The 26,393-nt window shown below is 46.4% G+C and overlaps 1 protein-coding gene and 1 non-coding gene across 8 annotated transcripts; both read left to right on the top strand.

Annotated features, from left to right (window-relative positions):
* The first annotated feature begins 177 nt into the window (after positions 1–177).
* LOC128342590 (zinc finger protein 3-like) lies at positions 178–19,505 on the top strand. 7 transcript variants are annotated; one of them, XM_053290033.1, is made up of 8 exons: positions 257–378; positions 5,442–6,454; positions 7,915–8,041; positions 10,318–10,388; positions 12,013–12,139; positions 12,780–12,878; positions 13,346–13,480; positions 14,783–19,505. In XM_053290033.1, exons 2-8 carry the CDS (start codon positions 5,648–5,650, stop codon positions 15,880–15,882), a joined length of 2,466 nt encoding a protein of 821 aa, XP_053146008.1. In that variant the 5' UTR covers positions 257–378; positions 5,442–5,647; the 3' UTR covers positions 15,883–19,505. The 7 variants fall into 7 exon arrangements, with proteins under 7 accessions (XP_053146011.1, XP_053146008.1, XP_053146010.1 ...); XM_053290035.1 differs by having other exon boundaries at positions 10,315–10,388; positions 12,780–12,830; positions 13,349–13,480; XM_053290034.1 differs by having other exon boundaries at positions 10,315–10,388; positions 12,780–12,830.
* A 1,756-nt stretch (positions 19,506–21,261) lies between these two features.
* LOC128348350 (U2 spliceosomal RNA) lies at positions 21,262–21,460 on the top strand. The gene has a single exon (XR_008318096.1). It is a non-coding gene; the product is annotated as a U2 spliceosomal RNA (small nuclear RNA).
* The last annotated feature ends 4,933 nt before the right edge of the window (positions 21,461–26,393 follow it).

The following is a 26,393-nucleotide window of genomic DNA, read 5'->3' as shown; positions in this document are numbered from 1 at the left end:
GCGGGTTGGACAAGGTGCCACAAAACGGTGCCATCATTTCACAATCCTGGCCGATCCTTACGCATTCCCCTCCCCGCCCCTCTCTCCACCCCTCCCGACCCCTTCCCGGTGGCTTGTTTCCTCCTGGAAGCGCGCCGGAACTTTCGAAAGGGTTAAAACAGACTGAGCGCGGATGCCTAGAAAGACCGAGACGGGCTGAGAAAGAGGGATGCAAAAAGGGAAAGGACCTTCCTGTGTTGTTGTTCTCTCTCCCTCCCTCCCTCATCGCCGCCGACACCTTCCCTCCCTTTCTGGATGGAGAAGCCTGCCTCTTTGGCTTGCACAGGCCTCTTTGGCTCAGGGGGACCCGCAGGAGGCGCCCAGGTGCAGTTTGCAAAGGTGTGCTGCTGGGGTGCATCAAAAGGTGGGGGTGGCGTTAGGGACAAAAAAAAAAGATGCATCCGCGAGGGATGGAAGGATAGATAAACAGGCAGAAGAACTAGCAGCCAGCTGGACTTTGGTGGATGAGAAGGAAGCACAAGGGTTCGCAGCTCACCCTCCCTAAGGCTGCAAAAAGCTCCTACAAATCCTTCCTGTCTTATGTGTTATGCTGGTCATCCTTTGCTGAGTTTGGGTTAGGGGTTGCCAATGGCTTTACTGCCATTGCTCCTCCTGTGCTTTTAAATAGCAGTTTGACATGCAGAAATTAAGCCTTTGCCTAGCATTAGGGAAATGGTTAATTATTTGTTGCTGGAGGTGGGATGACTCTCTTGTCAAATATCTGTGTGGCTGGCTGTTATTCAAGGCACAGGAACAGGGCTCGGGGAGCAAAGTGGCAATCCAGTGTTCTCACAGTCCAAGTGGGAGAAGTTTTTGGGTGGTCTGTTGCAATGTGAGGATTGTGTTTCTGTGCCTTTAGAGCAGCGGGAAATGACTTGCCTAGCAAGCATGAGGTTGCTGGTTGCAATCCTCGCTGGTACCTATTTTGGGCTAAACTAACGAAACTAATTAAATTGATGATTTAATTAGTTTAAATTCATCGGATGCTGCTGAAAGGCATCATCTCACACTGCGTGAGAGGAGGCAATGGTAACCCCCTCCTGTATTCTATCAAAGACAACCACAGGGCTCTGTGATTGCCAGGAGTCGACACTGACTCGATGGCACACTTTACTTTAGAGTCCCAGGAGCTTCAGCCTTTTTTGGAGGTCGGACTAAATGTGATGGGAGCAGGCCCATTTCTTTGTGTATGCATCTGCTCCATAAGTATACAAACTGGGATGTTGGGGACTAATCTTAATATCAAATCCAACAGGCAGGGAAATGGCATACCAGGTGAAAAGCATCCTGCATTCCCCCCCCTCCCGCCCCGATCTTTTGCCCAGCGTTGATGGGGTTTAAAATTAATGCAAATTTTGAATGGGTTTTGGTTTTATCATTCTGTGGTGTTTCATGGTGAGTTTGAAATGACAAATGTGATGCTTTGTGTAACATGAGTTGAAAAGGTGAAATTGAAAATAATTTTGAAAATTAGATATTAAGAACATAAAGTCTAGGCCAAAGGCCTGTCTAGTCCAGCATCCTGCTTCATGCAGTGGCCCACCAGGTGCATCTGACTGCATCTAACAACATTCATTTGTTAGCAATGGAGTTGTGATAAATATGGTTCTGGACTGTATATGTCTCGATCAGGCAAATATTATATTTCACTCCACAGAGTTTTGGTACTGATGTTCTTCAGATCCTAAAAGCATGTACATTTTCAGGGCTCAAGAAATGTTGACTCAATTCTCCAGCCAGAAAAAAAATGTTTTACTTGTCAGATGGTTCCTCGAGCTATGTTGGTATATTACTTGTCAGGATTTTTTTTCACTCGTCAAGGACTAGTAGACTAGTGGATTTCTTGAGCCCTGTACATTTTCACAGGTCAATAGCTCCATTCAGCTATTATTTAATACCTGCATTCAGATGTCTGTACATACATACATGCTTTTGTGTGAATGATGTACCTGCATTCATTTTCAAAGTGAATCTGGCTACAGGCCCCCTGAAATGCAGCATACAGATAGGAAGTCCATTGCTATACCTACATTCAACAGAACATGGGAATAACTGTACCTGCAAAGAGATCTGTATCTTTGTACACTATATTCTGTTTGTTCAAGGGTTGAACATAATGTGGGAATAGGACTAATATTGCAATGGGGTTTCACTTTACTTCACTGCTCTCCAAGGTTTCAAGGCGGTGTATTTCCCAGCCCTGCCTGGAGATCCAAGGGAATTGTCATTCATTCAGAATGCTTCTTCTGAGATGGCACCTCCCCCAATGTATAGAGTATTATTTACAGAGAGCTGGTCTTGTGGTAGCAAGCATGACTTGTCCCCTTAGCTAAGCAGGGTCTGCCCTGGTTGCATATGAATGGGAGACTAGAAGTATGAGCACTGTAAGATATTCCCCTCAAGGGATGAAGGCGCTCTGGGAAGAGCAGATATTTCAAGTTCCCTCCCTGGCAGCATCTCCAAGAGAGGGCTGAGAGCGGTTGCCTGCTTGCAACCTTGGATAAGCCGTTGCCAGTCTGTAAAGACAATACTGAGCTAGAAGGACCAATGGTCTGTCTCAGTATATGGCAGCTTCCTATGTTCCTGTGTTCCTTCAAAGTAAACTTCTTTGTTTTAGCAGGTTGATGCAGATTTAATCAGTTTAAATTAATCTGATTAACTAGAATTTCCTGACTTCTTTCTTTACCTGGAAGGCAACCCTCCTTTTCAGAGTTGTGGGTTTCAGCTTGGATTCCCAGATGTTGTTGGACTACAACTTCCATCATCCCCAGCCACCATCACCAAAGGAGTGCCTCAGACGCATGCTGGAGGTTCTTGTCGGGGAGGAGCCATAGCTCAGTGGCAGAGCAGCTGCTTTGCATGCAGAAAGTCCCAGGTTCAATCCCTGGCAGCATCTCTGGGTAGGGCTGGGAAGAAATCCCTCTCTGAAACCCTGGAGAGCTGCTGCCAGTCAGAGTAGACAATACTGAGGTAGATAGACCAAGGCTCTGGCTCAGCATAAGGCAGCTTCAAGTGTCCTTTTGAGGATGATGTCGTAGCTCAAGGGTAGAGCATCTGGCTTGCATGCAGTAGATGCCAGGTTCCGTGCTTGGCAGCATCTCCATAGGGCTGGGAAAGACTCCTGTCTGAATCCCTGGAGAGCTGTTTCCATTGTGGCTGGGGATCATGGAAGCTGTAGTCAAACAACATCTGGGGACCTGAGGTAAGGAACCCCTGATCTGACCCAGACTCCAGTTTCCAAGGGTGGCCAGCCAGGTGCTTGTAGAAAGCCCATAAATGGAGCACAAAGGCAACAGCCTTCTCTGACTATGCCCTCCCCACAGTGACTGGCATTGAAAAAGGTATACTGCCTCTGAACCTGGAGGATCCACTCAGCAATCATGGCGAATAAAGACCGATGGACTTTCATTAATATGTCTAACCCCTCATATGTAGAACCCTGCTGGATCAGGCCTAGGCTCAACAACTAGGGCTGATACGTAGAAGCAGACCTGTTCTGTTGCTCCTGAGATCAGGAATCTACTGAAAGGGTAGATAATTCTTTCGTCTCTGGGAGGTTTACAATAACATAAAACCAGTTAAAAACATATACAAAAACTTTAAAACAATTTAACAATTTAAAACTAACCAGAAATTAAAACCCCAAAAGATTAGGAAGCTGAGAAAGCTTGGGCGAAAAGATGGGTTTCCAGGTGTTTTTTGAAAATTGCCAGAGATGGGGAGGATCGGATCCCAAAAGGGAGCACATTCCACAATCTCGGGGCAGTGACCGAGAAGGCCCGTCTCTGTGTAGCCACCAAACGAGATGGCGGTAGCTGGAGACGGACCTCCTCAGATGACCTCAATGGGCGGTGGGGCTCATAATGAAGAAGACGCTCTCTTAAATACCCAAGGCCTAAGCTGTTTAGGGCTTTGTAAGTTATAACTAGCACTTTGTATTTTGTCCGAAACCTATTGGCAGCCATAACTCCATCTTTAAAGGAGTAACATGGTCTCTCCGAGATGACCCAGAGACCAACCTGGCTGCCGCATTCTGAACCAACTGAAGTTTCCAGACTATGTACAAAGGCAGCCCCATGTAGAGCACATTACAGAAGTCAAGTCTGGAGGTCATCAACAGATGTACCACTGTTCTGAGGTCGTTGATCTCGAGAAACGGGTGCAGCTGGCATATTAGCTGGAGCTGATAGAACACACCTCTGGCCACTGCCTCAACCTGAGAAACTAGGGAGAGGTGTGAATCCAGAAGTACTCCAGAATGACAAGGAAGCACGTTTTGGCTATGCATAAGAGGGATTTCCTGTTAGGGCTTCTCAACAGTGGAACAGCCTCGTTTAGTGGTGGGCTGACCTTCACGGGCGGGTTTCAAACAGAGGCTGTACAGTCATCTGTGAGGGATGCACAGCGACAGGCCACCTTGGCTCTCCAGTTGTTGTTGAACTACAGCTCCCATCATACCCAGCCACAGCAGCTAGAGAGCCGAAGGTTGTCTCCCACCCGTTGGAGCAGATTCCTGCACTGAGCAGGAGGCTGGACTCCAAGACCTGCAAGGTCCCTTCCAACTCTAAAATTCTGTCACTGTATTGGCTGCTATGGCTGAGGAACCTCCTGCTTTGGTGCAGAAGAACGCAGGCGAAGAACGGTGCAGAAGAGGGCAACCAAGACCAGTGTTTTGTCTAACAGGGATTCCCAGATGTTGTTGACTACAAGTCCCAGAATCCCCAAGCAAAAGCCATTGCAGCTGGGGATCCTGTCGTCAACAACATCTGGAAATCCCTGTTAGAGGGAATGCTGACCAAGATGATTGGGAGCCTGGAACACCTTCCTTAGGAGGCAAGGCTACAGCATCTGGGGCTCTTTAGTTTGGAAAAGAGTCTCCAACTATGGGGAAGTATGATAGAGGTGTATAAAATTATGCATGGAGTGGACAGAGAGAACGTTTTCTCCCTCTCTTACAACACTAGAAGCAGGTCTCATCCCATGAAAATGAAGGTGGGGAAATTTAGGCCTGACAAGAGGAAGTACTTTTTCACACAGCGCATAATTAACCTATGGAATGCTCTGCCACAGGATGTGGTGATGGCCACTAGCTTGGAAGGCTTTAAAAGGGGCTTAGACAAATTCATGGAAGACAGGTCTATCCATGGCTACTAGTCTTGTGACTATAGGCCGCCTCCAGCTTCAGAGGCACAATGCCTCTAAATAACAGCTGCAGAGGAACACCAGCAAGAGAGGAGGCATGCCCTTACCTCTTGCCTGTGGGCTCCCCAGAGCCATCTGGTGGGCCACTGTGTGAAACAGGATGCTGGACTAGATAGCCTTGGGCCTGATCCAGCAGGGCTGTTCTTATGTTCTTATGCTTTGACTGCTGACTTTTCATGCTTGTGTCACTTTCCCTCCAGGGAGAAGTTCTTCTTGCCGGCCGTGTAGGCAGCCAGCCCCTGTGTAACACTGCTGCACCACCAATTCCTAGCAGTCCAGTCTGGACGCCTTTCTGGATGACCTAAGATGATGGGCCTGAAAGAAAAGGCTTTAGATGTTTCCCTTTGCAACGCTTCTAGTTAAGAGGTACAATCCAGATCTGAGTCTGCGCCCTTGATGGTGAAACATGCCTGGAGAAGGAGGCGCACTAGCCACCATGGACCTGCGGTTTCAGAACGTCTTCATCCATGACTTGCCTGTGGGAAGTAAAATGGAGGAGGCAGAAGCACCAGGTTTAATAAATGGAGAGGGGACAGGGCGAGGAGAAAAAGGCTGCCATTTTGTTCCGGCTGGGACCACCAAAGGGCCTTCAAAATGGAGGCCACCGCCACAGATTAAACAGGAGCCAGAAGAGGGGCTGGCCCAGCACTGGGAAGTCCAATGGCAGGAGTTTTTGAAGGCATTGCAGCCCCACCCAGCACGATGGGGTGACCCACAACTGCAATGTGGCAATGACGCCAATGTCTTGTCTCTGATCTCCTTGGAGGGAGAGGCTGAAATCCACCCTAGGGCAGAGGCGGCAGCCCAGACCTCACTAGGGCTCAATGGAGAAGTCAAAAAGACGTTCAAGAGTCTGGGTGCTGCAGATGGCATGGGTTGCAAGGTCACAGAGGAACATGGCGTGGCTGAAGACGATATCAGTGCTCAGATCCAGCGCAAGCGGTTCAGGCATTTCCGCTACCGAGAGACGGAGGGACCTCGAGAGGTCTGCAGCCACCTCCGGGAACTTTGCTCTCGGTGGCTGAAGCCGGAGAAATGTACCAAAGAGCAGATGTTGGAGCTGGTGATCCTGGAGCAGTTCTTGGCCATCCTGCCCCAGGAACTGCAGAGCTGGGTGGAGGAAGGGAGCCCAGAGACTTGTGCCCAGGCGGTGGCCCTGGCAGAAGATTTCTTGCAGAGTCAAGAGGAGCTTAAAGAGGGATGGGAACAGGAGGTGAGATAAGCACACAAGGACAACCCTGCTGCATCAGGAACATAGGCAGCTGCCATATACTGAGTCAGGCCATTGGTCCTTCTAGGTCAGTATTGTCTACACAGACTGGCAGCGGCTTCTCCAAGGTTGCAGGCGGGAGTCTTTCTCAGCCCTGTCTTGGAGATGCTGGGGTGGGGGGACTTGGAATCTTCTGCATGCAAGCAATCAAGTGCTCTTCTCAGAGCGGCCCCATCCCCTGAAGGGAATATCTTACAGTGCTCACATTCAGTCTCCCATTCAAATGCAAACCAGGCCATACCCTGCTTTGCAAAGGGGACAAGTCATGCTTGCTACCACAAGACAAGCTCAAAAGACCCATCCAGTCTAGCATCCTACTTCCTGCAGTGGCCAACCAGTTGCATCCAGGAAGCCTGCAAGTGGGTAAAAGCGGTCAACGACCCCTTCCCATTGGTGTTCCCTATAGTAAAGTAAAGTGTGCCATCGAGCTGGTGTCGACTCCTGGCGACCACAGCTGCTTGTGGTTGTCTTTGGTAGAATTCAGGAGGGGTTTACCATTGCCTTCTCCAGCGCAGTATGAGATGATGCTTTTTAGCATCTTCCTATATTGCTGCTGCCCGATATAGGAGTTTCCCATAGCCTGGGAAACCTGGGGTTCGAACTGGCAACCTCTGCCTTGCTAGTCAAGTCATTTCCCCGCTGTGCCATTAGGTGGCTTGGTGTCCCCCTGGCATTCTGAGGCATGCCACTTCTGATCCTGATGGAAATACACAGCTCTTGGGGCTACCAGCCATTGATAGCCCTATCGTGCATGAGATGTTTTACTATCCAGGACATGGGCTTTCCAAGGTATTGTAGTGCCTGAGGCAAAGCACACAATGCTGCATTACCCCATGCCCCGATGGGGGTCTAGCCCCCGTTCAAAACCAACCTTTGCAAGCTTTGAAAGTGCAGGGTGCGGCAAGGAGGAAGGAGGTTACTAGCAGCCGCCCTCTTCTCTCCTTTTGCTTCTTGCAAGGAGAGGCACTCGTGGAAGATGAGAGAAGAGCTGGTCTGGGAGAGGAGAGCTGGTCTTGTGGTAGCAAGCATGACTTGGCCCCTTAGCTAATGGGAGACTAGAAGTGTGAGCACTGCAAGATATTCCCCTCAGGGGATGGAGCCGCTCTGGGAAGAGCAGAAGGTTCCAAGTTCCCTCCCTGGCAGCATCTCCAAGATAGGGCTGAGAGAGATTCCTGCCTGCAACCTTGGAGAAGCCGCTGCCAGTCTGTGAAGACAATACTGAGCTAGATGGACCAATGGTCTGACTCAGCACATGGCAGCTTCCTGTGTTCCTATGTTGCTAAGGTGTTTTTTTCTTTCTTTCCCCCAAGTGAAAGATTGTGGCTGTTTCTTGTTGGTGCTCCCCCTTCCCCATTCTGTCATTGTGCCCTGAACAAGGAGATTCTCTGTCTTTGTTCTTACAGGTACTGCTGGGGTCATCAGAAGAGGAAGAGAGGGAAGCTGCTGTTGAGTTTCTATCATTGGCCATTGAACCAGGACATCTGTGGAAAGGGGTCAAAGAGGAGGAGGAGGAGGATCCCAGACTGCTCAGTAAGGGCTTCTTTTGTTGTGGGATGCCGAGGACCTTCTTCCCTAGCCACGCCCAGTGTTCCCTCTAACAAGGATTCCCAGATGTTGTTCATAACAACTCCCAGAATTCCCAGCTACAGTGGCCTTTGGTGGGGATTCTGGGAGTTGTAGTCAACAACATCTGGGAATCCCTGTTAGAGGGAACACTGATGCCCATTCAAAGTGTTTATTTATTTTAACTGCAGAAGAAAACATTCAGTTCTGTCCGAAAGATAGCTTATCTTATTCTTGAAGCACTATGGGGCAATTTCTCGGCTAACCTTTTCCTTGGCGGATAACTACTGTGATTCTCCAGTCCTCTTCACAGTGGATGCGTCTTTTTCTCTCTCCCTCTCATATTTTATTTGGGTCCACAAACACAAATGAAAAGGGCGGGTGGTGGGGAGACACCCAAAGGTGCTGGTAGATTTTAATGAATTTATTTAATATATCTTTTAACTGATGTGTTTCATATGAATAAGTTCAGTATTGCTGAATACATTTCAAGCTGAGATGCTCTAACTCAGAGGCAATTCTAAAAAGCAATAACCAGAATATCGGAAAGAGTTTATACATATGTAGTATGATAATTATAAAAGTTAAAAAATATCAAAATCTGAACATGATAGTGTAAAGATAAAACCAATCATAACACAATATATTATCTGTCCAAATGTTAAATAAATAAGCAATGTTGTTTAACATTTGGATATATTAAATGAATTCATTGAAATTTACCAGCACCTTTAGAAGTCTTCTCTCCCCATCCCACCCCGCTTTTCATTTCCGATTGCTGGTGCTGTGCCATTTTTCTTCCCCCTCCCTCTTTGTTCCCCACAATTGCACCAACATTTTCCACGCTGCCCTGGCTTGGGTCTGGCTCTCAGTCTCCACTGCCGAAGGCCCCTTTGGGGTGTGAAGGTATGCACACGTCTATATGCACATGAAAGCCATCGCCAGTGTTCCATTCACTCTCCCAACATTCCGTCACTCGTCCATGTGACCAATAAATAGAACAGCAGTGCAGATGAAGAGGTGGAGCTCTGCTCACGCATCTATAAATCCACTAGTCGGTTTGCCTGGGGCAAGTACCCCCCAGCACTCTGGCAAGAGGGACACCCAGCACCATACAGATCTCCTCCCCAGACGTCTCGTTTCCACTGCTGTTTTCAGCAAGATAAGAAATAGGAGGAAAGAGGAAAGATAAGAAATAGGAGGAAAGAATGTTCTGAGCAGCAAGAGGGTCTCCCATAGTCCATCTCCATATCCCAGTACAAATGGGAGAAGAGCTGCTTGTCTTCTAAGCTGTCTGCATGTGTGCACGAGCACGTAGTGGAAGAGAGAGGATGGTGATGACCAACACATTGGTTGACTGTTGAGCAAAGCCGACATTTGTGCACCCCTGGCAATGTTTTCTCTTGCTGCCCTGAGATTTTGGAATGCACTCCCTGCATAAGAAAAATATAAAGCCCTTAATGGTTTGGGCCCAGGGTATTTAAGAGAGTGCCTTCTTGGTCATGTACCCTATCGCCTATTATGAACTTCTCAAGAAGTCCAGTTATGGTTGCCGCCGGCTCGTTTTTAAATTTTTATTTTATTTTATTTTATTTTATTTTTCATTTATATCCCACTCTTCCTCCAAGGAGCCCAGAGCAGTGTAAATGGTTATCTTTATCCTCACAAAAACCCTATGAGGTAGTTTAGGCTGTGAGATACATGACTGGCCCAGAGTTTCATGGCTGAATTGGGATTTGAACCCAGGTCTCCCCAGTCCTAGTCCAACACTCTGATCTTTACACCATGCTGGTTCTTTGGTGACTTGTTTGGCAACTCGGGACCAGGACCTTCTCTGTGGCTGCCCCAGGGCTTTGAAATATGCTCCCTGTTGAAATAAGAGCATCTCCTCCTCTGTTTTTTTCCAGGAAGACTCTCAAGATGAACCTGTTTTCTCAGTCTTTCAACGAATTAATTTTAATAATCTGTTTTATGAAATTGTTTTTATTGTGTTTTGCAGAATTCTAATCTGTTTTTAATATTTTTATATTATGTTTTAAATTTTGTACACTGCCTGGAGATGTACATATCAGGGGTTATAAAAATATGATAAATAAAATAAGAGCTCTCTATCTCTGATAGCTTTCAAAAAGCCCAGAGAAATGAGGTTGGGAGTGGTATACAAATATAATTAATGAATGTTTTTTAAAATTGTTATTTGCACAGTAACTGTCATCTTCCCACCACCATTCTGTCCCTAGCAGCCAGTAGGACAACAATGCCTCTGATGCATTCTGGGTCATCCCCAATTCATGCTGCTCTAAAGCCAGCTCAGGTGAGAACTGGAGAAGGGTTAGGGCGGGATTGTAGTCGGACAGATGTGAATGACATGTTACTATCACACATACAGAGCAACACTAGCAGAATGCAGACTCCGTACAAAAATTGTCTCCTCCTCAGTAGGGATGTGCACGAAATGTGTGTGTATCTTTGCAAATCTGAATAGAATTCAAATTGATTTGAGATCAAAACCATTAATAGAATGGAGATTTGTTCGAATTGCTTTGAATTCACACAAAGTTGAATCAAATTTTGTCATATTCTCTCAAAGTCGATTCGACTTTGGGTGAATTTGAATCTTTGAGCAAATCAATTTGAGTGAATTTTGTGCACATCCCTACTCCCCGGACACCCTCCTGAGCCTCTGAAAAGCTCTTGCCAAGGGCGAACCAATGCTGGGCAATGCCATGGCTTCTGTTCAGGCAGATGCAAGAAAAGGGGAGACGGGAGAGTGGCTGTGACTCACACCAGTGTTTATGGACTTCCCACAAGCATCTGGCTGGCCATTCTAATAAATGGTCTACATGGAGTCTGGTCTAATCCAGCAGGACTCTTCTTACAGATTGCCAAAGCCCCCTTCTCAGAATGTGGGGTTGTGGGGAGGGGACCGGTGTCTTCCTTGTTCGTTCATGTTCTAAGCGACAACATCATTACAACATCAACATAAGCTACAACATCACTCACCCTAAATTAATCTCTTGACCACATTATGAGTACAGGGATGGGATGATGGTGATGAGTATTTACATACTGCTTTTCACCGCCCAAAAGTTCACAAAGCTGTTTACAAAGAAAAAGAAATAAAAATGTTAGCTGTCCCAAAAGAGCTTACATTCTAAAAGGAAATATAAGGGAGACACCAGCAACAGCCACTGGAGGGATGCTATGCTGGGGTTGGATAGGGCCAATTGCTGTCCCCCTGCTTAATATAAGAGAATCACCACTTTAAAAGGTGCCTCTTTGCTCAGTTAGCAGGGGATAACTGGGATTATTTCTGGATGGGGGAAATGCTGACCTTGCATTAGAATTCCTCTGTGAAGCCATTTTGGATGCTTCCTCCAATGTATGTCCGCAATGGTCTCCCAGCCCTCGGGAAAATTTGTGGGGAGGTGCATCAGTGACAGCGGAGGGAAGCAGCGATTGGCGGAAATTGTTATGCATGGGTAACAAGTGCAAGGGCAGCTAACTGGGCAAAGAGGCACCTTTTACTGTGGTGATTCTCTTCATTGAGCAGGGGGAGAGTAACTGGCCCGATCCACCCCCAGCACAGTACCTCCAGTGACTGTTGCTGGTGTGTATCTTATGTTTCTTTTTAGAATGTGAGCCCTTTGGGGACAGGGAGCCATCTTATTTGTTGTTTCTCTTTGTAAACCACCCTGAGCCATTTTTGGAAGGGCGGTATATAAAAATCGAATTATTATTATTATTATTAATCTGAATGTTGCCCAATGTTTTTATTCATTGTTATGATGAAGATACTGCTTTTCAACAAAAAGTTCCCAAGAGCACATAGAAACAATCAGGGTGGGGGTGGGGGGGATAGTAAGAAGATAATGGGTTCCTTATCCCTAACCTTCTCGTTCTCTCTCTATCTCTCTGTCTTTATTCATTCATTCCAGAGCCTTGTGACTTTTGAGGAGGTGGCTGTGTATTTTACCGAGGAGGAGTGGGCCCTGTTGGATCCAGGCCAAAGGGCTCTGTACAGGGAAGTGATGCTGGAGAATTATGGGAATATGGCCTCGCTGGGTAAGGAGCCCCTTTGCCATTGTTGATCAATGTATGAATAATAAATACATTGTTGATGGGTGCCAAAGGGGGAGAGATCTCCCAATGTTCTGTAGATTTAATGAAGTATGGTTCCTTGTAAGCTCAGTAAGTAGCATGTCAAGTCTAAGTTTACCAGCTTAAGTTTCTGGGTGTGTGTGCGTGCGCAACTATGTGTGGTGTGTGTGTGTGCACACACACACACACACAGACAGACACACATATATATATAATTTTATTTATATACCACCTGACTCTGAAGGCTCTAGGCGGTTCACAAAAGTAAATACAATGAAGGCAAAATAAAAGAACCATTAAAACATTCACAGATTACTAAAAGCCAGGCTAAAAAGATGTGTCTTAAGGGCTCTTTTAAAGGTGGGTAAAGATGCTGAATCAGGAACGGATATAGTGAGCACATTCCAGAGCCCAGGAGCAACCTCAAGAGAAGGCTCGCTCCTGAGTCGCTGCCAGACGAGCTGGTGGCATCCGGAGATGAACCTCTCCCGATGACCTCAATGTGTGGTGGGGATCATGCAGAAGTAACATGCAGGTGTATCTTTTTTAAAAAAATGAAGTCCTAGAACTAATCCCTTAGTTCCCTGTGTTTCCTCCCATAAAGGATTTTTGACTCCTGAACTGGACTTCATCCCCTGGCTCGAAGGCGGAGAAGGTATATTCATCCAGAACTCGGAGAAAACAGAAAGGGAGACTACTGCAGGTAGCTGATCACCTGTATGGTGGGGCTATTCAAGTCTGAGAAATCTGCAGAGAGGTAGCTGTGCTAGTCTGTTATTGCAAGTCTCGTGTTAACTGGCTAATTAGAAATTCATTCATACAAATCTTACCTACTCAGATAAGGAGGGGCCATATCTCAGTGGCAGGGAACCTGCTTTGCGTGCAGAAGGACCCAGATACTTCTGGTCTTTCCATCCCTGCTAAATGGAAGTAGGGCCTGAAATCAATCAAAGTAGACAATATCCAGTTGTGGTGTGTGTGTGTGTGTGTGTGTGTGTGTGTGTGTGTGTGTTAGAGAGAGGGTGGGGGGAAGTGGAGGTGTTTAGCTCTGAGCCAGGATTCCTTCTTGCTCTTTTTTTATTCTCCCCCCCCCACACACACACACCCTTGAGATTTTCTTCTTCTCTGAAACAGAGGCCAGTTTTTAATTTCTGGTCTTCTGTATCCCAGTAGATGATGTGACTGTGAATAAGATCAAGGAAGAAAACCTTCAGGAGCAGGAAGACTCCAAGTCAGGCGAAACCCCTGAGATGTTCCCAGGGCAGTCGCAAGAGGATGTCCTGTTGCCAACGCAGGCCTATGAAAGTAAGTCCTCGTTTTTTGGAGAGGCCACAGATCAAGGGTAGAGAACCTGCCCTGGATGCAAGAAGTCCCAAATTCATTCCCTGGCATCTACGGTTGAAAATATGAACACGGCAGATATTTATATACCACTTTTCAATAAATGTTCCCCAAGTGGCTTACATAAATAAAAATGAAACGGCTCCTTGTCCCCAAAAGACTCACCATCTAAAAAAGAAACATAAGATAGACCCCAGCAACAGCCACTGGAGGGATGCTGTGCTGGGGATGGATAGGGCCAGTTGCTCTCCCCCTGCTCAGTAAAGAGAATCGCCACTTTGAGAAGGTGCCTCTTTGCTCAGTTAGCCTGGGGAAAAGGTCTCTGGGACCAGGGCTGGAGTCCTGGGCAGAGTCCCTGGCAATTACAATAGACCAGAGCTGGGCAGACTTCAGCCTTGTGGGATTTGTTTTGTTTTTAGCTGGTCTCCCAAAGGATTGAACAGGGAAGGAGCAGAGCTCAGTGGAAGGGCATCTGCTTTGCATATGGAAGGCTGCAGGTTCAATCCCTGGCAACGTCTCCAGGTAAGGCTGGGAAAGACTCCTGCCTGAAACCCTGGAGAGCCACTGCCAGTCAGGGTAGACCAGGGCTGCTCAACTTTGGCCCTCCTGCAACTCCCATCATCCCTGGCTATTGGCCACTGTGGCTGGGGATAATGGGAGTTGTAGTCCAAAAACAGCTGCGGCGGGAGGGCATAGTTGAGCCGGCCTGGTGTAGACAATGCTGAGCCAGATGGACCAAAAGTCTGACTCGGTTGAAGGCTACGTAACAAAAGTCTCACCAACTAGAGCCTGATGCAAAATAGTGATGAAGGATGAAGGAGGAGCAAAACACAAAATGGTGATGGTCGATAAAAGGCCCGCCCCCTGGACTGGAGAGACCTGAGTTCAAATCCCCATTCAGCTATGTCACCCCACAGCGTGACTCTGGGCCAGTCATGTACCTCTCAGCTTAACCTACCTCAAAGGGTTGTTGTGAGGAGAAACCTAACCATGGACTCCTTGGAGGAGAGCGGGATATAAATGTAAAATAATAATAATAATTAATACTGAAATAAGACCCTGGAACAGTTAACAACAAGATAAAAACAATTCAATAAAAAAACAGAACTGAGCAAGAGACAGCTCATGGGCCAAAAGCCGGAATAAAAAAGGCAGTCTTCACTTCACCATTTAGTTAATGTTTCGATGGTCTGTTTTCCTTCTCTCTGTGGGTCACTTGCCTTGATCCCGCTCTCTTTGCTTCCTCTCTGGCTCTCATCCCAACAGGTGACGGCACAGCCAGTGACACCGAGGAGGGAGCAACACAGCAAGAAGCTTCTGAGTCAGCGGGATCTCTTGGGACTTTACAAGGAGGCTCCCGAGGGGACATTTCCGTGAAGGCCGAGCCCTGCGATCAGGGCTATGAGTCAGACAGGCAGCAGTGGCACCAGGCCATGAGGATGTGGGGGATCTCCATCCAGAAAGTGGAAGAAAACGTCACTGCGGAGAACATCAGCATTGTCCATGTGGGGGAGGAGAGCCACATGTGCCGCAAGTGCGGGCAGACCTTTGAGCACCAGTCAGGCCTGATCGTGCACCAGATGATTCATACAGCGGAGAGGCCTTACGAGTGCCTGGAGTGTGGGAAGAGCTTCTGCCAAAGGGAGAACCTGCTCGCGCACCAACGGATCCACTTGGGGGAGAGGCCTTATGAATGCCTGCAGTGCGGGAAGCACTTCAGCACCAGGTCCCATCTCATCACCCACCAGAGAATCCACACTGGCGAGAAGCCATACAAGTGCCTTCACTGTGCCAAAAGCTTCAGCAACAAGTCCTCGCTGGTGACGCACCAGAGAATCCACACGGGAGAGAAGCCCTACGAATGCCCAGAGTGCGGCAAAAGCTTTTGCCAGAGCGGGCAGCTGATCAGACACCAGAGAATCCACACAGGGGAGAAGCCCTACGCATGCCCACAGTGTGGGAAATGTTTCTGCCAGAGAGGGCAGCTGATCAGACACCAGCGCATGCACACGGGAGAGAAACCTTATGAATGTCTCCAGTGTGGGAAGAACTTCAGCAGGAAATCCTATCTGGATATCCACCTGCGAATGCACACAGGAGAGAAGCCCTACGAGTGCCCAGAGTGTGGGAAAAGCTTCTGTCAGAGTGCCCAGCTGATCCGACACCAGAGAATCCACACAGGAGAGAAACCGTTTGCCTGTTCCGAGTGTGGGAAAAGCTTCTTCCAGAAAGAAAAGCTGGTAAGACATCAGCGGACTCATGTGGAAGGGAAACCATATGAATGCCCCGAATGTAGGAAAACCTTCCTGCGAAAAGATAAGTTCATTCATCACCAGAAAACTCACACTGGTCTGGAAACATTATGAATGTTTCCATTTAAAAGAAGAAGAAGAAGCAGCAGCGAGTTAAGTTGGGCAAGACACACCTTGTTACTCCAGGATTGCTGCAGCAGCTGAGGCCTTCCCTACTTCAAGGGAAAAAGTTGAGAGAAAACTATGAACATCTTTGTCGGATCACTGCCAGTTCAATCTAGTCCGACATCCTGTTTCAAGCAGTGCTCACTCAGATCCTTTTGGAAGCTTGCAAGCATGAAGCCAATGGCCATTTCCCATCAAATCTTCTGACCGGTTGGGAGAATATTCTGCATGCATCAGGCTTAACGTGTTAGACCCTAAAATAGCAAGTCCTAGAAATGATAGTCTGAATTGGCATGGAAGGAGGCCTCCTCTTGTTCATGCTAAAGTGGAAAGACAGATCTTTGTTCTGACTGAAAGTGAGTATAAAACATCATCCAGAATGATTTAATGTAAGCAACTTGCTCCAGGTTGGATAGATATGCCAGAGAGCGACTTCCAGAATCTCCCGGTTCATGAGTCTGTCTTGGAGCTGCGAGCACATATGGAATCCACGCTGGCACCATGTTTTCCCAACATGCAGATATGACAGTAGGTTCTCTGGAGGGCTTCTGTGTCTTGAAACTAATGAGGGCTGAGTTATAATTTTCACCTGGTTCTAAGGAATGAGGTGTCCACGGAAAAGACATTCAAGAAATGTACTGAAATGTGGAAAGTTTCATTTAGTGACGTTTGGAACTCTCTCTGCCATCATTTCCCCGCAACCATTTATGTTGCTGATGCCAGCCCCACTAGTGACTCCATTTCCTGTGGCTCTGCTTCCTTCAAGAGAAGCGCTCTGTCAGCCAGGTCTGGGGCCATAGTTCAGTGGTAGAGAATCTGCTCAGCAAGCAGAAGGCCCCAACTTAAATCTCTGGCAGCATCTCCAGGAAGGGCTGGGAAAGATTCCTGTCTGAAATCTTGGAGAGCTGCTGCTGGTCAGAGTACACAGTACTGACCTGGATGCACCAATGGCCTAACTCAGTAGACGGCAGCTTCCTGTGCTCCTGTACAGAGCATGTTTCATGGTGACTTAACATCCCCACAGACAATGGGGTGACCCATGGTGTTTTCCTCAAGCACTGGTGGCATCGTGCTTTAAAAGCCATCAGAAATGTTGCAATCAAGCAAACAACTGTGACAGAGCAATAACGGTTTTCACAAAGAATTAAAATCCACCGTAAACATTAAAAACAGTTTTGACACCATTTCAGCTATTGTGGGAGAAGGAATTGTCTGGAACGATCTTCTGCTTTTGACTGTGGTGTCCCTATGAAAGCTTTCCTTCAGCCTGAAGTGCTGGGTGAGCAGCCATTTTCTGTCACAAGGACGCCATTGTAGCCCGCATTAAACTTTTCAGTGACATTCTATTACTCTTTGGATTGCAAAATACACTTCTTGAAGTCCTGCCTACAGATTTAGTATCCTTAAAAATGAAGAAGAATACCAATTGATTTCTGCAGCTCATGTCACAGTGTTTGAACACTGGGAGGAAACAACAGGAGGAAGATGCTTTTTTCTGTCACATGACTTCCTGGATGCAGCAACCAGATCCCAAACCACACACAGTTAGCACTTCCTCCTCTCTTCTCTCCCACTGGGTGCTTGTTCGTAAGGAATTCTTTGAATCAAGGCAGAAGATGGTGTAACAGTGAAAATGCCCCACCATGCTTCACAAGCTCTTCATTTCCAGCTTTGGCACAAGACTGGAAGGAATTTCCAGAATTAGGAAGGCCAGATGCCAATATGGCTTGATTTTTGCTGACACCTATCAAGAGGAGCCGTGGAAGCCATACACAGTTCTGTCCCGAATCACATGCCACTGATATTGGGGGTGTGGTGGGGTCGTATCCTGAAGAATCCCGGCTGATACAGTTGTTGGAATTGCTGTGTTTGTGTTTTTGTGTGCCACTATGTGTATAAGAACATAAGAACAGGCTTGCTGGATCAGGCCCAAGGCCTATCTAGTCCAGCATCCTGTTTGACACAGTCATCCACCAGATGCCTCTGGGAAGCCCACAGGCAAGAGGCGAGGGCATGCCCTCTCTCCTGCTGTTGCTCCCCTAAAACTGGCATTTAGAGGCATCTTGCCGCTGAGACTGGAGGTGGCCTCTAGCCCTCAGCCTAGTAGCCATAGGTAGACCTGTCCTCCAGGAATTTATCTAAACCCTTGTTACAGCCATCCAGGCTGTTGGCTATAACGATGTATAAATTGACAGATGGGCTTGAATGAATACATCCTATGTGGCCTGTGTCTATTACGTTTGCACTCCAGTGTCCATGAAGTTTTCATTAGAGTATATTTGGAAGTTCTCAATTATTTTGACCCCGCTCTGCCATTAACTGATGGAAATCAGGATTTTGAAGTGCATCTGCCTAGCACACCACCCTAGAAACTGCACCATTCACTTATGAAAAGAGGGTGATGTGTGTATAAATGTGTATGTGCATACAATGAACATACGGACAGCCCTGCTGGATCAGGCCCAAGGCCTATCCAGTCTAGCTTCCTGTACCCCACAGTGGTCCACCAGATGCCTCTGGGAGCTCACAAGCAGAAGATGAAGGCCTGCCCCCTCTCCTCCTGTGGTTCCCCTGCAACTGGGATTCGGAGGCATTCCACCTCTGGACCTGGAAGTAGCCATTGATAGACCACCTGACCTCCACAAATTTGTCTAAACCCCAATGGAAGAGTGCTGGACCGACATCGGAGGTAGCATAGAAGAGGACAGCAGCTAAAGTGATGAGAAAAGAATCCTCAAAGTAGCCTCATTGAAATTAAATGGAAAAGTTGAGCATTGCCTGACCTTTGCTTTTAATTACAGTAGGATTATTTTGAGTAGTTTTCTGTGTGTCGGCCACTGAACTCTGTTGGTGGGTCCACGTAGACTTTTAATTTATTCCAGCCTCAACACACAGTCTGCTGGGAGATCTTACAGGGCATCCCAATGACACGAGTGAATTGAACAGGAGTGGAACAAGTATCCTGTGTATTCTGACTCCATACTACTACAAATATTTATATACCACTCTTCAACCAAAGTTCTCAAAGCGGTTTACATAGAAAAATAAATTACATAAATAAGATGGTCCACTGTCCTCAAAGCACTTCTAATCTAAATCTTCATAGCTTAAATCTGTCTCTGTCTCCTTCCTTTAGTGACATCCTACATATCATGTTAAATCTGCCTCTTCTCATTAATGTGATGTCTGTTTAATTTAAGAGAAAGTTTTGTCCAGATCTGTGTACTGTATTAAGTGTTTCCTGATTTGTCGTTCGCTTTTTCTGAATAAGTGTGATTAGCAATGTACCTTGCTATTGATTCTGCTTTCAAACTGGTGTTGCTGTCTGATTCTGCCTAAGAATGGATCCCTCCCCCCATAGAAAAATTACAGCAATTCCATCAAGTGATTTTGTCCCCATGTCAAGCTGCTGTGGGAAGCCCTTGAGCAGCAAGATTGGATGTGCACACCGTAATGAAGTGAAATGTGTTCTGCTTGACCCCGGGTTTGTGTATGACATTTGTTAGCAAATGCCATCAGTGCAATGGCATTTGAGGCTCTTGGTATTTTCTTCAATAAATGATTTAAGAGTGTCCAGTGCTGAATTCAGGACAGGTATTTTCCCACAGATTCTGAAGCACATTTAATTTTTCATTCATAAAAAGGACATTTCTAGTGTTTATGGTATTTAACATTCATCATGATTGCCAGCAAACATCACAGTGCAGATGGCGCTGTGAAATTGTGTGATGGGCTCGACTAGGGATAAATGAAAATCCATTGCTTGACATTGCCCCACCAAGGGCATAGCAAGGTTGGAGTGGGCCCTGGCACAAAAAGTGAAGATGGGAGCCCCACGAGCATATTCAGGTTGGCACAAGGGAGGCATCGGAAAGCAAGCTGTCACCCAGACAACAGAGCTCCATCCCTTGGGGGCCCAGGGACACTTGTCACCCCAACCTCCTGAATTGTAGCTTTGCCCCCCACCCCGAGACCCACATTTGAGAACCTCTGGGTTACCGAACCCTTGAGGATATCTGTAATTCACCCTTCACTTAGAGGTATATTTTTTTTAATGACTTCTGTGCAAGAAATTCCGCTTTTAGTAAATTGTTTCCTCATGAAAATTGTATTCTCTCAAGTTTTACTTTCCTGTTCGTTTCGCTGCAGTGACAACTAGTGGCCAGAAATGATCAGGTCAAGCCAGGGGTGGCCAAACTGAAGCTCTTTGTTGTTGGACTACAAATCCTGTAATCCCCAACCCTATTTATGCAGAACCAATGAAGGATGACCCTAAGGAGGGGGAAACTGCAAGCAAGTAGAAAAGGGAAAGAAGGATGACAGAAAGGGGAGATAAGTATAGAAGGAGCTGCAGCTTTTTCCAAATCCAAAGTATGTGGTGGGTACCCAACTTTCCAGTGGCTTCTTCTGCAAATCAACCTGCAGTTAAAGGGCGTAGCTGCAGAAGCCAACTGAACATCTGGCAATCCTAAGGATGCAAACCTTAATCTGCTCTACACACATGAACATGCACAGCTGTTTGTAAGGCTGCTGGAAGGGTTAACAGAGCAAAACATCTGGGAGAGGCAGTGGGCGGCCTTATGCAGATGTGACACCAATGAGGGGGCAGAAAGTTGTGAAACTGATGGGGTCCAGAGATTCCTCAAATTCTCAGATTAAATTTAAACATTCTGGCCAGCTTCACCTCAGGGCTCAAAAGAGTAGCGTTTGGGGGAGATCTCTCTGGAGGAGTGGTAATGGGGTTCCTTCAGCTGTGGCATTAGTCCCCAGGGGTGTGGCATTGATCCTGGCACCCTCAAATAACATGGAGAAAGTACTATTTGGTGCTTTGGGAAAACCTCAGGTATCATTTCTCTGCCTAATGGCTAAGATCATGCATAGTACCAGGAGAAAATCCTCTGCTGTTGAGGACCCATGTCCAGAGGCTGCAACTGGCAGAGGAATGTAGGAGTGTGCATCCTTCCGAACCGGTCCAGATGGGCACAGGGGTGGGTGGGTTGTAGCTTTAAGGGGCGGTGGGGTAGCACGTGTGACGTGTAGGGAGCACGTGCGTGGCCGCCCTGCCCTTAAAGCTACAACCCCCCTCCGAGCCGAACCGCCGATCCGGCTCGGAACCGGACCAGTTCGGAGGCCTCTAGAATGGCCTCCGGACTGGTTCGGACACACCCCTAGAGGAATGTGGCCCTGCTGGCCACATGTAAGGTGAGGCTGGAATTTGACTCTCCCATGGACCTTTTGGACATTTTTCTCTCACTTGTTTTTTTTCCATCCCAAGCCCTTAGGAACTTGTGTGGCCATGTTTTATCTGGAAATTCTATTCACTGCTGTTTTGCTTTTGTAAACCATATGCTAAACATCCTCTAATAAAAGTCGATTTGTTCTTATCAGTTAGATATCTGATATGTTCTCTCTTTGAGAACTATATATTAAATGGATTTTGTGGGCTGGGAGATGGAATAGGAGCTTGCTTCATCCACTCCATGCATCAACCTGGCATTGCACTATTTCCAGGAATGGTGCATCTCCCTTTGGGGAGACTATTAATATAGTTCAAAAACGGGGTGGGGGGGGAATGCTTTTCTTTTCTTTTTGCTTTTTTTTTTTACTCCTTCTTGGGTTCCAACTGTTAAAATACTCATTTTCTGCCATTCTTAAAGTTCTACTTTCTTGTCATTGTTGCTTTTGCTTTTTCCTCTAACTTCTGAGGCTTCTAAAGGTTCTCCTGCCTGAAGACTGCTAGAAATTAAGTTTTATTTTCTGGTGCTTAAATAATTCTTTAGGGAAACAACTTCACTGCAAAAACAAGTAGTGCTGGTTAAAAAGCAAAAAGCAAGGCAAAGGCCTCCAAAAAGGGCCTTCACTTGATTGCTCAATATTTATTTATTGTTTGATTTATATACCACTTTTCATTAAAATAATCTCAAAGCAGTTTACAATATAATTAAAGCAATGCACAAAATACAAAAGTACAGATAATATAAAACTAATATCTCTATCTAAAAATGTAAAAACCTATTTTTAAAAGAGTCATACATATAGAAAAGTTTGTGCTGGTCATTGACCAAAATAAAGATTTGATTTGATTTGATATAGAAAAGTTAATAACATCCCAAATTGTTGGCTTTATATTCCAACCAAATTACCCAAGTTTTCAGTACTCTCAGTGGCTAGCCTCTCATTTAGCAATTAGCCAGTGGGGGCTCATTTAGCAATTAGCCAGTGGGGGCTCCTCAGTAGGGGCAAAGTGGGTAGAACCCCCCAAAGATCTCCACCTGCAACTACCATTTATTTCACTTTCAACATCATCATCATCATCATTAATAAACAACTTTATTTGTAAGCCGCCCCATTACAAATTGTTCTCTGGGCGGCTCACAACAGAGAATTAAAAAACCTGAATTTAAAAGGCCCAGGTGAACAAAAAGGTCTTTACCTGACATCTAAAAGAACAAAGTGATGAAGCCAGGCGAACGTCACTGGGGGAGCTTTTCCATAAACGGGGTGCAACCACCGAAAAGGCCCTCTCCCTGGTAGCCACCCGCCTCACCTTGTCTGGCAGAGGCACCTGGAGGACAGCCTCCAATGAAGATCTTAACAATAAATTGCAGGCATTGTTTTGAATTCAGTTAACATATGCATCCTCTGTCTCTCCAGACAAAACTGCTCCAGGACCTGCAGTTTATGTGGCTATGGTGGGCTCCAGGCTGCCCGTGATGGACAACATGAGCATAAGAAAGGGTTTGAACCTGGGTCTCTCTACCAATACTCTACAACAATATTTTAACTGTTTTTAATTAAATGTTGGCTGCTTTGATTATCATTTTCCTTGTACTGCAAGTTGCTGACCCAATGGCAAACAGTAACATGGTGATAAAGGGCATCATGGAAATGGCACTGGTCGCTCTGCTTGATGACTTGTATCGTGACCTCGCTGAGCGTAGCACCCCTCTCTTAGTCCTTTTAGATCTCTCAGCCGCTTTCGATACCATTGACCATGGTGTCCTTCTGGAGCGCCTGCATGGGTTGGGGATTGGCACTGTTCTGCAGTGGTTCCATTCCTTCCTTAGTGGGCGCTTTCAGTTGGTGTGCATTGGTGGTGAGTGCTCTGTCCTGTGGCCACTCCTTTGTGTGGTGCCTCAGGGTACGGTTCTCACACCCATTCTTTTTCACATCTACAAGAAACTGCTGGGGCAAGACATCCATCAGTTTGGGGTGAGATTCCATCGATATGCTGATGATACTCAGTTGTATATTGCCACCCAAGGCCACTCTGGAGACGCCATTTCTGTGCTTGCCCAGTGTCTGGATGGGCTAAAATAAGCTCAGACTTAATCCCTCCAAGACTGGGTTGCTTTTGCTTACTTCTCAATCTGGCCAATTGCTGAATCTGAGTCTCTCCCTGGATGGGGTTGCACTGCCCCTGAAGGAGGTAGTCCGTGACTTGGGGGTCTTCTTGGACTCACGGCTCCTGCTCGAGCAGCAGGTGAAGGCCATGACCAGAGGTGCCTTTGCCCAGCTTCAGCTGGTCCGCCTTATCTCGAGCGGCAGGCCCTGGCAACGGTAATTCATTCCCCTCGTAATCTCTCCTCTGGATTACTGTAATGCACTCTACCTGGGGTTGCCTTTGAAGATAACCCAGAAGCTTCAGTTGGTCCAAAATGCAGTGCCCCACCTGCTTATGGGTGCTAGGAGAAATGATAGTGTGACACCTCTCTTGCGGTCGCTGCACTGGTCACCTATTTGCTTCCGGGTCCAATTCAAAGTGCTGGTTCTCACCTCTAAAACCCTTCAGGCCTTAGCACCTGCTTACCTTCAGAACCGCTTCTCCTGGCCAGACGTGTGAGATCTTTTCAGGTTGCCCTTCTTTCAGTCCCAAGTCTCAGAGAGGTCCATAGTACTAGGGCCCGTGGAAGGGCTTTGTCTGTTGCTACCCCTTCACTTTGAAATTCTCTTTCCTCCTGCCGATTCGGTCTGCCTCCTCCATTTCAACCTTTAAAACCTTATTGAAGACATTTCTTTTCCGCCAGGCGTTTGCTCTTTAATTGTTATTATTTTTTAATCTCGGGTGCTGTTCTTGTTTGTACACTGCCCTGATTCTGTGGATTGGGCAGTATATTAAATCTTCTAATAAATAAATAAAATAAAATAAAATAAAATAAAATAACTGTTTTTCCTTGGTGGTTTCTCGGGAACTTATGGTATTATGTGGCTCAGCCTTCTACAGTGTTCTCATTTAGAGAAGGACATCCCATGTGGCTTATTGTTTTTATTTTGTTTCTTATATCATACATGATGTTAAAAATGCATTCTGTTAAACATCTAGTCTTTGCAGGCTTCATTTTGCTTATGGCAGTAGTTCTCAAACTTGGGTGCCCAGAGGTTGATGGACTACAACTCCCATCATTATTTATTTTATTTAAAATATTTCTATATCACTCAAAGCTTGCGTCTCTTGGTGGTTTACTATTAAAATCATTTAAAACATTAAATCAATCAACAATTAAAATCATTTAGAAGATTAAAAATATTTAAAACACAGTATTAAAAACTATAAATCTAATTAAAAGCCTGGGTGATCTTAGCAGGCAGTGTGGCTCATGGCGAAGAAGATGTTCTCTTAAATACCCAAGGCCTAAGCTGTTTAGAGCTTTATAGTAATGACCAGCACTTTGTATTTTACCTGGAAACTTATCAGCAGCCAGTGCAATTCCTTCAAGACAGGAGTAATATGGTCTCTCCTAGATGACCCAGAGACCAATATGGCTGCCATGTTCTAAACCAACTGCAGTTTCCGGACTATGTACAGAGGCAGCCCCACATAGTATATGCCTGAAAAGCCACAAGAGGATTAATCATCAAAAACTGGGCAGATTGGCATTCCCAGCAATTGGTCAAGATGGAAATTTCTGTGTTAATGATAATGAAAGATGTTGCCCAAAGGGGGGAAACAGCCTTTGTGTAGCACTGAGAGCCCCTTGTCTGCAGGCACCCTTGGGGCTCAGACCCTGCCTCTGTCCTGTCTTCATTTGGTGGCCTTGGGGAATTCACTTGTTGTTTCCAACTGATCCAACAAGCTGTTTCCAGCAGTAACCGGTAGGGATGTGCACAAAACCAGTTCGCCCGGTTCGGTTCGGATCCGAACCAGGTCCAAACCAGGAGGGGGTGGTTCGGTTTTGGTTTTGTTCGAACCACCCCCTGGTTCGGTTTGGATCTGAACCGGTTTGGATCCTAACTGGTTCGGATCTTGAAAAGTAGCTAGGATGGTAGCTGGCACCCAGGGGTACCTGTCACCCAAACCCCAAAGCAATCAGACACTCGTACGATTTTTTATGAATTTTTGAAAATTACTTTTATTTTTTCTCATAGGATATAATGGGACTCGAACCAGGCCATTATTCCTTATTGTGGGGCACCCATGGGTGCCAACAACCATGCAAACCCTGAAGCAATCAGATACCCCTATGATTTTTTATGAATATTTGAAATATTTTTAATTATTTTTCTCATAGAGTATAATGGGACCCAAACCAGTCCATATCCCCTATTGTGTAGCACCTAGGGGCACAAAAGCGGGGTGGGTGGTAGACAGGCAGGGGTGCCTACCACCCAAAAAATCCCAAGGCAATTGGACACTCCTCTGATTATTGGTGAATTGTTAAAGTATTTTTGAATTCCTCATAGAGAATAATGAGGATTGCAGCAAATGTATAGCTTCACGTCGGGGGAAAAGGGGTGTCATAGAGTGGAGTGTGGTGGGTGGTAGTTCCTAGGGTGGGCAAGGAAGCTACCTGAATTATTTGAAAGGAATTGGGGAAAAGGGTGATTTTTGGTTAATTGTTGAAGTTTACGTGTCTTTAAGGTTTCCCCCCATTAGATATAATGAAGGGTGTATTGCTTCACGTCGGGGGGAAAGGGGTGGCCTAGGGCGGTGTGGGTTTGGTGGTAGTGGGGCAGGGAAGCTACCTGAATTATTTGAAAGGAATTGGGGAAAAGGGGTGGCCCAGAGCGAGTGGTGGTGTAGTTCACATAGGGTGCCAACCACCCCCATGGGTTTCTAACCCATGGGGTACAGGGTTCTCTTGCTTCTGAGGTATTGAGTGTGGATTCTATGATAGCATATTAGAGTGGATTCATGGTGTCTCATTGAAAATCTCATTTGCTATCATAGAATCCACACTCAATACTGCACTACACCACCACTCGCTCTGGGCCACCCAGCACCCCCCAAGTGCACTTATGGGGCTGCTGAAAGCTCCATTATAACTTATTATGAGGAAAAACCTTAAAGACGCGTAAACTTCAACAATTAACCAAAAATCACCCTTTTCCCAAATTCCTTTCAAATAATTCAGGTAGCTTCCTTGCCCACCCTAGGAACTACTACCCACCACACTCCACTCTACAACACCCCTTTCCCCCCGACGTGAAGCTATACATTTGCTGCAATCCTCATTATTCTC

Source organism: Hemicordylus capensis, chromosome 2 (genome assembly GCF_027244095.1).
Source record: "Hemicordylus capensis ecotype Gifberg chromosome 2, rHemCap1.1.pri, whole genome shotgun sequence".
NCBI classification, from domain to species: Eukaryota; Metazoa; Chordata; class Lepidosauria; order Squamata; family Cordylidae; genus Hemicordylus; species Hemicordylus capensis.
Note: the sequence above shows the minus strand (reverse complement) of the source record. Positions and strands in the feature narration are given on the sequence as shown.